Source organism: Nerophis ophidion, linkage group LG14 (assembly GCF_033978795.1).
Source record: "Nerophis ophidion isolate RoL-2023_Sa linkage group LG14, RoL_Noph_v1.0, whole genome shotgun sequence".
Taxonomy (NCBI): domain Eukaryota; kingdom Metazoa; phylum Chordata; class Actinopteri; order Syngnathiformes; family Syngnathidae; genus Nerophis; species Nerophis ophidion.
Genome location: NC_084624.1, coordinates 44,592,428 through 44,604,927, shown reverse-complemented (window position 1 = coordinate 44,604,927; position 12,500 = coordinate 44,592,428). Strand labels below are relative to the sequence as shown.

Below are 12,500 nucleotides of genomic sequence, written 5' to 3'. Positions count from 1 at the left end.
TAAGGATCGGTGTAACTCGGCACGTCGCCATCACGTCGCTGCATCCACAGCCTGGGGGGAGGGGCAATAGACTAAAGACTGTGGTGAAGTAGGCCGGCTTCGTCGCATGAAGAAGCCTACAACTTTTGTGTTTTCCGCTCCATTTGCTGAACGGCAGATGTACGATATATATCTCTATTTCTTCCGTAAAGTAAAAACAAAACAGTCCTAGTTACCTGAGATACTAAAATAATGACTTACAAAGTAAAATTAATAACTTACTGTAAGTAAGCGTTTGGGCTTCACGGTGGCAGAGGGGTTAGTGCGTCTGCCTCACAATACGAAGGTCCTACAGTCCTGGGTTCAATCCCAGGCTCGGGATCTTTCTGTGTGGAGTTTGCATGTTCTCCCTGTGAATGCGTGGGTTCCCTCCGGGTACTCCGGCTTCCTCCCACTTCCAAAGACATGCACCTGGGGATAGGTTGATTGGCAACACTAAATTGGCCCTAGTGTGAATGTTGTCTATCTGTGTTGGCCCTGCGATGAGGTGGCGACTTGTCCAGGGTGTACCACGCCTTCCGCCCGATTGTAGCTGAGATAGGCACCAGCGCCCCCCGCCACCCCAAAAGGGAATAAGCGGTAGAAAATGGATGGATGGATGGAAGTAAGCGTTTGCCATAAGCGTATGAAAAAAAGTTAAAAGTGAGGCCACATGTGGACATATGTTCAACTCCATCCATCCATCCATTTTCTACCGCTTATTTCCTTTGGGGCCGCGGGGGGTGCTGGTGCATGTCTCAGCTACAATCGGGCGGAAGGCGGCGTACACCCTGGACAAGTCGCTACCTCATTGCTGGGCCAACACAGATAGACAGACAACATTCACACACTAGGGCCAATTTAGTGTTGCCAATCAACCTATCCCCAGGTGAATGTATTTGGAGGATGGAGGAAGCCGGAGTACCCGGAGGGAACCCACGCATTCACGAGGAGAACATGCAAACTCCACACAGAAAGATCCCGAGCCCGGGATTGAACCCAGGACTACTCAGGACCTTTGTATTGTGAGGCAGAGGCACTAACCCCTCTTCCACTGTGAAGCCTATGTTCAACTCATCTTGCTTTATTTTTTACCGCATTTGGGAAGCCTGTAGTAGATTTTTATTATGTAAATGTAATATTCGTATCAACATGTGATAGCTGGGACCCTGCCATTCAAAACTAGGCTGCTACATTACTAATGATTAATGTAACTATAGCCAAAAAAAATAGTACAATAGCAATAGGAGAGACTATTCATCTCTGAACACCATGGAGTTCATGTAGGCTTTATGATGTTACATTATTATATCAACTATCAGAGACAGCTTCAGGAAACTCTTCATTTAACATAATGTCCCTTTTTGCTGCTTCAACACAGCTAAATCAACACAGAAAAAGGTAAAGTGAAATAACTTAGTTGTTAACTGTAGGTCAATAATGCTTGTCTTTCTCTCAGACAGACATAGCTTTGCTGTCCGTTAAATGTGGGGCGCACACACGCATGCACACACACTGCATAGTGAGCTAATGTTACGCTAAAAGCTAATTAGCCTTTACCTCAAGGACTGCGAGCGAGCTGAGCTGCCGCTTATGTTTCTAGAACGTCAGCAGGCTCATAGTGATGTTACTAGTAGTTGACTGGGAGGTGTTTATTATAGTTTGGAGAGAGTCCACTGCCTTATGCTTACCAGCAAAACAGCTATCTGCTCAACCGCACCGTCTCTCCTCTCTGCCTGTCTGTCATTAACACTTACTCCATGCGCTCTGAATACGCACTGCTGATTGGCTGTTACCACTCTATATGTAGCCAATTAGATGGTTGTGTGGGTGGGACAATGCTGGGTGCTGCAGAGACTACTGACAGAGGCAGAGGCAGAACGAAGCGGAGCAGCTTGTTAAAACTTTAGCTTAGGTGGCGGCTCTTTGTTATTAAGGTGGCCGCCTTAGCAACAAAGCGCTGCGGGAAACCTTGCAAGCAGAGACAATTACGGTATATGTTTTAATAGGTGATGCGTTTTAATTTATTTTTAGATGCATCAGAAAATAACCCGTTTTGTGCACTGTTGATGTGTTTCAATGTACAGTAGGGTGTAAATGTGTTCCTGTATAGAGTTTCTCCAGCAATGATCATGTGGTGACATAAATGATGGTATTTTGAGAGATAATCATTGAAGTTGGAGATCACTGAAGGCCTAGGTTGGGAAACGCACGGTGCGCCACTGGTTAAATCTGGATTGACAAATTGTGGCTAAATAGAGCGCACTGCTTGGCTGCAACCAACAGAGGCGCATGTTGATTCAGTCTCAACATTTTTGCGGTTACAGAGAAAGACAACATTAGGTCAGGCTGGTCAGCTATGCAATTTTCTATATTAAATATAATAATATTGATATTAAAAATATACAAACATATGTGAATTAGTTTAAAGTAAATGCAATTTTTTGACACAAGGGCCCCTACAACGTTATATGAAAATTAGAGATATCCGATAATGGTTCTTTTGCAGATATCCTATATTCCGACTTTTTCCAACTCTTAATTACCGGTTCCGATATCAGCCAATACTGATATACATTGGTGGAATGAACACATTATTATGCCTAATTTTGTTGTGATGCCCCGCTGGATGCATTAAACAATGTAACAAGGTTTTCTAAAATGAATCAACTCAAGTTATGGAAAAAAAAAATGCCAACATGGCACTGCCATATTTATTATTGAAATCACAAAGTGCATTATTTTTTTTTTGACATGCCTCAAAACAGCAGCTCGGAATTTGGGACATGCTCTCCCTGAGGTAAGGTAGGGGGTTAGCGAGGGGGGTTGTATATTGTAGCGTCCCGGAAGAGTTAGTGCTGCAAGGGTTTCTGGGTATTTGTTCTGTTTATGTTGTGTTACGGTACGGATATTCTCCCGAAATGTGTTTGTCATCCTTGTTTGGTGTGGGTTCACATTGTGGCGCATATTTGTAACAGTGTTAAAGTTGTTTATACGGCCACCCTCAGAGTGACCTGTATGGCTGTTGACCAAGTATGCAATTGCATTCACTTGTGTGTGTGAAAAGCCGTAGATATTATGTGACTGAACCGGCACGCAAAGGCAGTGCCTTTAAGGTTTATTGGCGCTCTGTACTTCTCCCTACGTCCGTGTACCACTCCGTACAGCAACATCTTAAAAAGTCATACATTTTACTTTTTGAAACCGATTCCGATAATTTCCGATAATACATTTTAAAGCATTTATCGGACATCTCTAATGAAAATCAACCGTTCAAATATTTCTCAGTGATTCATAAAACTATTTCCCCTATTTCAGGTGTGGTTCAGTAAGAAAATGCTGGACCCATCGTTCTGCTTCTACACAGAGTACCAAATTCCAATATGTAAAACCATTGAGGAGTACGTGGATTACATTCAGGGCTTGCCTGCTATAGATTCAACACAAGCGCTGGGGCTCCACCCCAACGCCGACATTGTGTAAGTTGTGCTATATTTTTGTAACGTGCCATTGGACATAATGCAATAAAATCCCACGTTGTGCTTCAGCTATCAGAGGAACACGTCCGCTGAGGTGCTGGACACCATCACGAACATCCAGCCCAAAGAGAGCGGTGGTGGGTCAGGGGCCACCCGAGAGAGCATCGTGTACAGCATGGCCGAGGACATGCTGGACAAGCTGCCCCCTGACTACATACCTCATGAGGTGGGTTGTTCGTCATTGTCTGTACGCTGTTCTGTAGGAATCCTGCCGATAAATACAAACCCCGTTTCCATATGAGTTGGGAAATTGTGTTAGATGTAAATAAAAAAGGAATACAATGATTTGCAAATCCTTTTCAACCCATATTCAGTTGAATATGCTACAAAGACAACATATTTGATGTTCAAACTGATAAACAATTTTTTTTTGCAAGTAATCATTAACTTTAGAATTTGGTGCCAGCACAAAGAAGTTGGGAAATATGGCAATAAATCCTAATAAAGGTAAGGAATGCTCATCAAACACTTATTTGGAACATCCCACAGGTGTGCAGGCTAATTGGGAACAGGTGGGTGCCATGATTGGGTATAAAAGCAGCTTCCCAAAAAATGCTCAGTCTTTCACAAGAAAGGATGGGGCGAGGTACACCCCTTTGTCCACAAATGTGTGAGCAAATATTCAAACAGTTTAAGAACGTTTCTCAAAGTACATTTGCAAAAAATTCAGGGATTTTAACATCTACGATCCATAATATTATCAAAAGGTTCAGAGAATCTGGAGAAATCACTCCACGTAAGCGGCATGGCCGGAAACCAACATTGACTGACCATGACCTTTGATCCCTCAGACGGCACTGTATCAAAAACCATCATCAATCTCTAAAGGATATCACCACATGGGCTCAGGAACACTTCTAAAATCAAGTGTCACTAAATACAGTTTGTTGCTACATCTGTAAGTGAAAGTTAAAGCTCCACTATGCAAAGTGAAAGCCATTTATCAACAACATCCAGTAACGCCGCCGGCTTAACTGGGCCCGAGGTCATCTAAGATGGACTGATGCAAAGTGGAAAAGTGTTCTGTGGTCTGACGAGTCCACATTTCAAATTGTTTTTGGAAATTCTCGACATTGTGTTATCCGGACCAAAGGGGAAGCGAACCATCCAGACTGTAATTAACGCAAAGTTCAAAAGCCAGCATCTGTGATGGTATGGGGGTGCATTAGTGCCCAAGGCATGGGTAACTTACACATCTGTGTAGCCACCATTAATGCTGAAAGGTACATACAGGGTTTGGGGCAACATATGCTGCCATCTAAGCGCTGTCTTTTTCATGGATGCCCCTGCTTATTTCAGCAAGAAAATGCCAAGCCACATTCAGCACGTGTTAGAACAGCGTGGCTTTGTAAAAAAAAAGAGTGCGGGTACATTCCTGGCCCGCCTGCAGTCCAGACCTGTCTCCCATCGAAAATGTGTGGCGCGTTATGAAGCTTAAAATACGACAGAGAAGACCCCGGACTGTTGAAGGACTGAAGCTCTACATAAAACAAGAATGGGAAAGAATTTCACTTTCAAAGCTTCAACAATTAGTTTCCTCAGTTCCCAAACGTTTATTGAGTATTGTTAAAAGAAAAGGTGATGTAACACAGTGGTGAACATCCCCTTTCCCAACTACTTTGGCACATGTTGCAGCCATTAAATTTTAAGTTAATTATTATTTGCAAAAAAAACATCAAATAGCTTGTCTTTGTAGTGCATTCAATTGAATATGGGTTGAAAAGGATTTGCAAATCATTGTACTCCGTTTATATTTACATCTAACACAATTTCCCAACTCATATGGAAACGGGGTTTGTATGATTTTGCATCCGACTATAACATGATTATGTCACTGCCGAAACAGATTTTGTCGTTAACTGGAACTAATGCTTAATTTTGGACTTTATTGTTGCGGTCATTGCAAGGTATCAAAACCATGTATATTTACTGTCTCGACCTGTCTGCTACAAAAGTACAGTCAATGTCAAACATCAATCAATGTTTATTTATATGGCCCGAAATCACAAGTGTCTCGAACGACATCCGCGGTACAGAGCCCACATGGGCAAGGAAAAACTCACCCCAGTGAGACGTCAGTGACAATGACTATGAGAAACCTTGGAGAGGAGCGCATATGTGGGCAACTTGTGCTTTACAGAGAGTAAATGGGACAATGAAAAAGGAGGATTACCTCCAAATTCTTCAGGACCAGCTAAACTCCAAACACACGTCAAAAGTAGTAAAGGAATGGCTAAATTAGGCGAGAATGAAGGTTTTAGAATGGCCTCAAAGTCCTGACATAAAACGTGTGGACGGCGTGGCGCAGTGGAAGAGTGGCCGTGCGCAACCCGAGGGTCACTGGTTCAAATCCCACCTGGAACCAACCTCGTCACGTCCGTTGTGTCCTGAGCAAGACACTTCACCCTTGCTCCTGATGGGTGCTGATTGGCGCCTTGCATGGCAGCTCCCTCCATCAGTGTGTGAATGTGTGTGTGAATGGGTAAATGTGGAAGTAGTGTCAAAGCGCTTTGAGTACCTTGAAGGTAGAAAAGCGCTATACAAGTACAACCCATTTATGTCAGAAAAACTGCAAATTTAGCTGAACTGCACCAATTTTGTCAAGAGGAGTGGTCAAAACTTCAAGCAGAAGCTTGTGGATGGCTACCTTATTGGCTACAGATGTTTACTGGGATAAGGTAGACATCTGTTCAGTATTTTAACGTAAAAGTGTTTGATTGTGAGGCATTAAAAGCCACAAAATGCAACGGGACCATCAAACCCACAAACGCTGGCTGATTAACAACAATATGAATGTTTTACGAGGGTTGAATATGCATATTTTTGTAAAATGATAGGCCGTAGTCTAACGCGAAACAGCAAGGAACTGTGATATAATTTCTTTATTATATTTAGAAAAAACATTTTAGAGTGAAAGCGCGAAGATAAAGCATGGGACGACTGCATTCTTGAAGAAAAAAGATGTAATCCACCTTCTCTGCTGGTTTCAGGTGAAAGCCAGACTCAAGAAGATGGGCCCTCTCAACCCCATGAACATCTTCCTACGCCAGGAAGTGGATCGTATGCAGAAGATCATCTCCATCGTGCGCTCCACTCTCCTGGATCTCAAGCTGGCCATCGAGGGCACCATCATCATGAGTGAGGTTGGGTCATTTGATGTTTTCTGCTCACTACCTGTCACGCCTCCAATTGTTTACTTTTTAAGGTCAAGTCAAGTGTTGCCTTAAAGAAGGGCTTTTAATTTAGTGCACCAAGGCAACATCATTTTCTTTCGAGGCAGGAGCTCTAAAGCATGCATGCATATATACGTATACATATATATATATACATATATATAAATATGTATACATATACATAAATATATGTATGTATATATATACACGGCGTGGCGCAGTGGAAGAGTGGCCGTGCGCAACCCGAGGGTCCCTGGTTCAAATCCCACCTAGTACCAACCTCGTCACGTCCGTTGTGTCCTGAGCAAGACACTTCACCCTTGCTCCTGATGCGTGCTGGTTGGCGCCTTGCATGGCAGCTCCCTCCATCAGTGTGTAAATGTGGAAGTAGTGTCAAAGCGCTTTGAGTACCTTGAAGGTAGAAAAGCGCTATACAAGTACAACCCATTTACCATTATATATGCATATATATGTATGTATGCGTATATATGTATGTATGTATGTGTACAAACCCCGTTTTCATATGAATTGGGAAATTGTGTTAGATGTAAATATAAACAGAATACAATGATTTGCAAATCCTTTTCAACTCATATTCAATTGAATATGCTACAAACACAAGATATTTGATGTTCAAACTCATAAACTTTATTTTTTTATGCAAATAATAATCAACTTTGAATTTCATGGCTACAACACGTTCCAAAGTAGTTGGGAAAGGGCATGTTCACCACTGTGGTACATCACCTTTTCTTCTAACAACACTCAATAAACGTTTGGGAACTGAAGGAACTAATTGTTGAAGCTTTGAAAGTGGAATTCTTTCCCATTTTTGTTTTTATATATATATATATATATATATATATATATATATATATATATATATATATATATATATATATATATATATATATATATATATATATACATACATATATATATATATATATATATATATATATATTATATATACACATATATATATATATATATACATATATATATGAAATACTCGAGTTGGTGAATTGTAGCTGTAAATGTACTCCTCCCCTCTTAACCACGCCCACAACCACGTCTCCGCCCCACCCTCCTCTTTTTCCAAACACAACAAGTTGAGTTTATACCAAAAAGTTCTATTTTTGTTTCATCTGACCACATGACATTCTCCCAATCCTCTGCTGTATCATCCCTGTATCCATTTTGGTATAAACTCAACTTGTTGTGTTTGGAGGAAGAAGAATACTGAGTTGCATCCCAAGAACACCCTACCTAATGTGAAGCATGGGGGTAGAAACATCATGCTTTGGGGCTGTTTTTCTGCTAAGGGGACAGGGCAATTGATCCGTGTTAAGGAAAGAATGAATGGGGCCATGTATCGTGAGATTTTGAGCCAAAACTTCCTTCCATCAGTGAGAGTTTTGAATGGTTGACCAAAAACTTATTTTCCACCATATTTTACAAATTATTTAAAATTCCTACAATGTGAATTCCTGGATTTTTTTCACAGTTGAAGTGTACCTATGATGAAAATTACAGACCTCTGTCATCATTTTAAGTGGGAGAACTTGCACAATCGGGGGCTGACTAAATACTTTTTTGCCCCAATGTATGTCATATCGGAATAAACGACACACAATAACACGTTTACAACGTGCTGTGTCACATGAATAGTTTTTGAAGTAATAATTTTTGTGACATGAAAAAAACACAATGTTAAAAAAAAGAAAACTTTTGATATCAAAATAAAACACAAAGCAGTTTGGCTAATGAAGATAAAGTCAATTAAATAAGCTGTGTTCTTCTCCAACACTTCCTATCAGCACAACAGTTTGGCCAACAAAAATAAAGAGGACTGACAACTCTCACATCGAATACACAATCTTCACAGCCTATGTTCAATTACATGAGATGACAACACATTTGAGCTAGTATTAACCTTATTTGAACACCGATACAGTTGGCAGTGAAAGGATAAGTGAACGTCCCAGTAAACAAACCTAAATACTTTATAAACAAGTTGTGACAACGTGCACGTTATATCACTGGCTGCATGTTTTTCCACCTCATCAATAACTCTGTCACAGCAGCTGATGGATGCTGTATTGAGAAAATAAAAGCAACATTAAATATATTTCTCCTTAATTTTATACTTTTAGTATGGGGACAAGTGCGTCCGTCTCCAATATTGTCCACACCTGTCTCCACCTAAACACAACAGTGCACTCTTAAAAGCACGCCGGGAAGCGAGGTGAAAATGACGTTAAACCAAGCGCTTGGCTCCGTTTACTCCGATGGGAAATCTCCGGAGCAAAGTCCGTGTTGTTAGTTTGCCATGATTATCAAGCCAAAGGACACTAGTGCGTATGCGCCTGACTTTGTGTTGCCTAAAATGCATTAAGAAATGACCTTTTTTCAGTAATTAAAAAATTAGACGGTGTTAATACCCGCCTGGAATTTTATCGCAAATTATAATTACACCGTTTACCGTTACATCCCTAGTCCATTATCAAGTAAAAAGTCAAGGGCGGTCATGACATGTTCAGATGCTGGTCAATTTGCTGTGGTTAAATTAGAGCCCGGACCTATTCACGTGCACATTTTGAAAATGCTTAATAATAACAAGACACTGTGCTTTTCTCTACTCTACAGACCCTGCGTGACGCTCTGGACAACATCTTTGACGCCCGCGTACCAAACGTGTGGAGGAAACTCTCGTGGGAGTCCACCACGCTTGGTTTTTGGTTCACCGAGCTTCTAGACAGGAACAGACAGTTTCACCGCTGGGTGTTCGCCGGGCGACCCAGGACCTTCTGGATGACAGGTTTTTTTAACCCACAAGGTTAGTTTTTATTATGCTCTTTACTGGACTTTGTTTAGGCAGTTGCAAACTTGTGACCTAGTCCGATCTAGTCTGCCGAGCAGCAAGCATGTGAAACTAAGAAAATAGTGAAGTGAAGTGAGATATATTTATATAGCGCTTTTCCCTATTGACTCAAAGCACTTTTACATGGTGAAACCCAATATGTAAGTTACATTTAAAGCAGTGTGGGTGGCACTGGGAGCAGGTGGGTAAAGTGTCTTGCCCAAGGACACAAAGGCAGTGACTAGGATGGCTGAAGCGGGGATCTAACTTGTAACCCTCAAGTTGCTGGCACGGCCACTCTATCAACCGAGCTACACCTATATATATAAAATATTTAATGTCTAACTGAAAATGTTCACGCCAAAACTACCCCACATTTTTCCATGAAACTTTGCAGTTTGTTGTCCTGAGTACAATTTTATTGAAGTAAACAGGAATTTGACATTATACCTGATAACCTAAGGTTGGTTCTTGGACGCAGTTGGGTGTTCCAACATGACAATGACCCCAAACACACGTCAAAAGTGGTGAAGGAATGGCTAAATCAGGCGAGAATGAAGGTTTTAGAATGGCCTTCCCAAAGTCCTGACATGTGGACAATGCTGAAGAAACAAGTCCATGTCAGAAAACTGACAAATTTAGCTGAACTGCACCAATTTTGTCAAGAGGAATGGTCAAAAATTCAAGCAGAAGCTTGTGGATGGCTATCAAAAGTGCCTTATTGCAGTGAAACTTGCCAAGGGACATGTAAGCAAATATTAACATTGCTGTATGTATACTTTTGACCCGGCACATTTGCTCACATTTTCAGTAGAGCCATAATAAATTCATCAAAGAAGCAAACTTCATGAATGTTTTCTGTGACCAACAAGTATGTGCTCCAATCACTACATCACAAAAAAATAAGAGTTGTAGAAATGATTGGAAACTCAAGACAGCCATGACATTTTATTCTTTACAAGTGTATGTACACTTTTGACCACTACTGTGTGTGCGTGTGTATACAAACCCCGTTTCCATATGAGTTGGGAAATTGTGTTAGATGTAAATATAAACAGAATACAATGATTTGCAAATCCTTTTCAACCCATATTCAGTTGAATATGCCACAAAGACAACATATTTGATGTTCAAACTCATAAACTTTTTTTTTTTTTTTTTTGCAAATATTAATTAACTTAGAATTTCATGGCTGCAACACGTGCCAAAGTAGTTGGGAAAGGGCATGTTCACCACTGTGTTACATCACCTTTTCTTTTAACAACACTCAAACGTTTGGGAACTGAGGAAACTAATTGTTGAAGCTTTGAAAGTGGAATTATTTCTTACTGTTTTATGTAGAGCTTCGGTCGTTCAACAGTCCGGGGTCTCCACTGTTGTATTTTACGCTTCATAATGCGCCACACATTTTCCATGGGAGACAGGCCTGGACTGCAGGTGGGCCAGGAAAGTACCCGCACTCTTTTTTTTTTTACAAAGCCACGCTGTTGTAACACGTGCTGAATGTGGCTTGGCATTGTCTTCCTGAAATAAGCAGGGGCGTCCATGAAAAAGAAGGTGCTTAGATGGCAGCATATTTTGTTCCAAAATCTGTATGTACCTTTCAGCATTAATGGTGTCTTCACATATGTGTAAATTACCCATGCCTTGGGCACTAATGCACCCCCATACCATCCCGTCAGTCCATCTTAGATGATCTCGGGCCCAGAGGAGCCGGCGGCGTTTCTGTATGTTGTTGATAAATGGTTTTCGCTTTGCATAGTAGAGCTTTAACTTGCACTTACAGATGTAGCGACAAACTGTATTTAGTGACAGTGGTTTTCTAAATTGTTCCTGAGCCCATGTGGTGATATCCTTTAGAGATTGATGTCTGTTTTTGATACAGTGCCGTCTGAGGAATCAAAGGTCACGGTCATTCAATGTTGGTTTCCGGCCATGCCGCTTACGTGGAGTGATTTCTCCAGATTCTCTGAACCTTTTAATGATATTATGGAGCGTAGATGTTGAAAACCCTAAATTTCTTGTAATTGCACTTTGAGAAACGTTGTTCTTAAACTGTTTGACTATTTGCTCACGCAGTTGTGGACAAAGGGGTGTACCTCGCCCCATCCTTTCTTGTGAAAGACTGAGCATTTTTTGGGAAGCTGTTTTTATACCCAATCATGGTACCCACCTGTTCCCAATTAGCCTGCACACCTGTGGGATGTTCCAAATAAGTGTTTGATGAGCATTCCTAAACTTTATCAGTATTTATTGCCACCTTTCCCAACTTCTTTGTCACGTGTTGCTGGCATCAAATTCTAAAGTTAATGATTATTTGCAACAAAAAAAAAATGTGTATCAGTTTGAACATCAAATATGTTGTCTTTGTAGCATATTCAACTGAATATGGGTTGAAAATGATTTGTAAATCATTGTATTCTGTTTATATTTACATCTAATACAATTTCCCAAATAATATGGAAACGGGGTTTGTATATGTATGTATATGTCTATGTATAAGTGTATATGTATATATATATATATTAGGGTTGTCCGATCCGATGCCGATATTTGCCAAAAAAGGCGTATCGGCAAGTCATGGGAAAATGCAGATCGAGATCCAATTTTTAAAAAAAAACTCTGGTCTGTGTTTTCAACGCACCGATTTAAATAATACATTCCACTCTCCTGCTGCTCCCTACACTCCGTTCCGCATTTTCCAGCACACCTTCAAAACATCCACAAGTCTGTGTTCTAACCGTTCATACGGCCGTGTGAATTAAAAGTTACGGTAAAAATGTCAGCTGTGGGATTATTTTACCCTACAAAACGAAAAAGGTGAAGAGGTAGAGTGTAAAACATGCCACAATAAAGTCAAGCGTGGTGGTAAAGTTGTAAGACATTTTAATGACTCTTGATAGTGAG

The 12,500-nt window shown here is 40.8% G+C and overlaps 1 protein-coding gene across 1 annotated transcript in view; it reads left to right on the top strand.

Moving 5' to 3' along the window:
• LOC133568737 (dynein axonemal heavy chain 8-like) overlaps positions 1-12,500 on the top strand; it is a 149,053-nt gene that overhangs the window by 134,200 nt on the left and 2,353 nt on the right. Inside the window, exons 81-84 of the mRNA XM_061920846.1 lie at positions 3,337-3,497; positions 3,567-3,723; positions 6,548-6,700; positions 9,380-9,569. Coding sequence (XP_061776830.1) covers positions 3,337-3,497; positions 3,567-3,723; positions 6,548-6,700; positions 9,380-9,569 — 661 coding nt within the window. The remainder of the gene's footprint in view (positions 1-3,336; positions 3,498-3,566; positions 3,724-6,547; positions 6,701-9,379; positions 9,570-12,500) is intronic.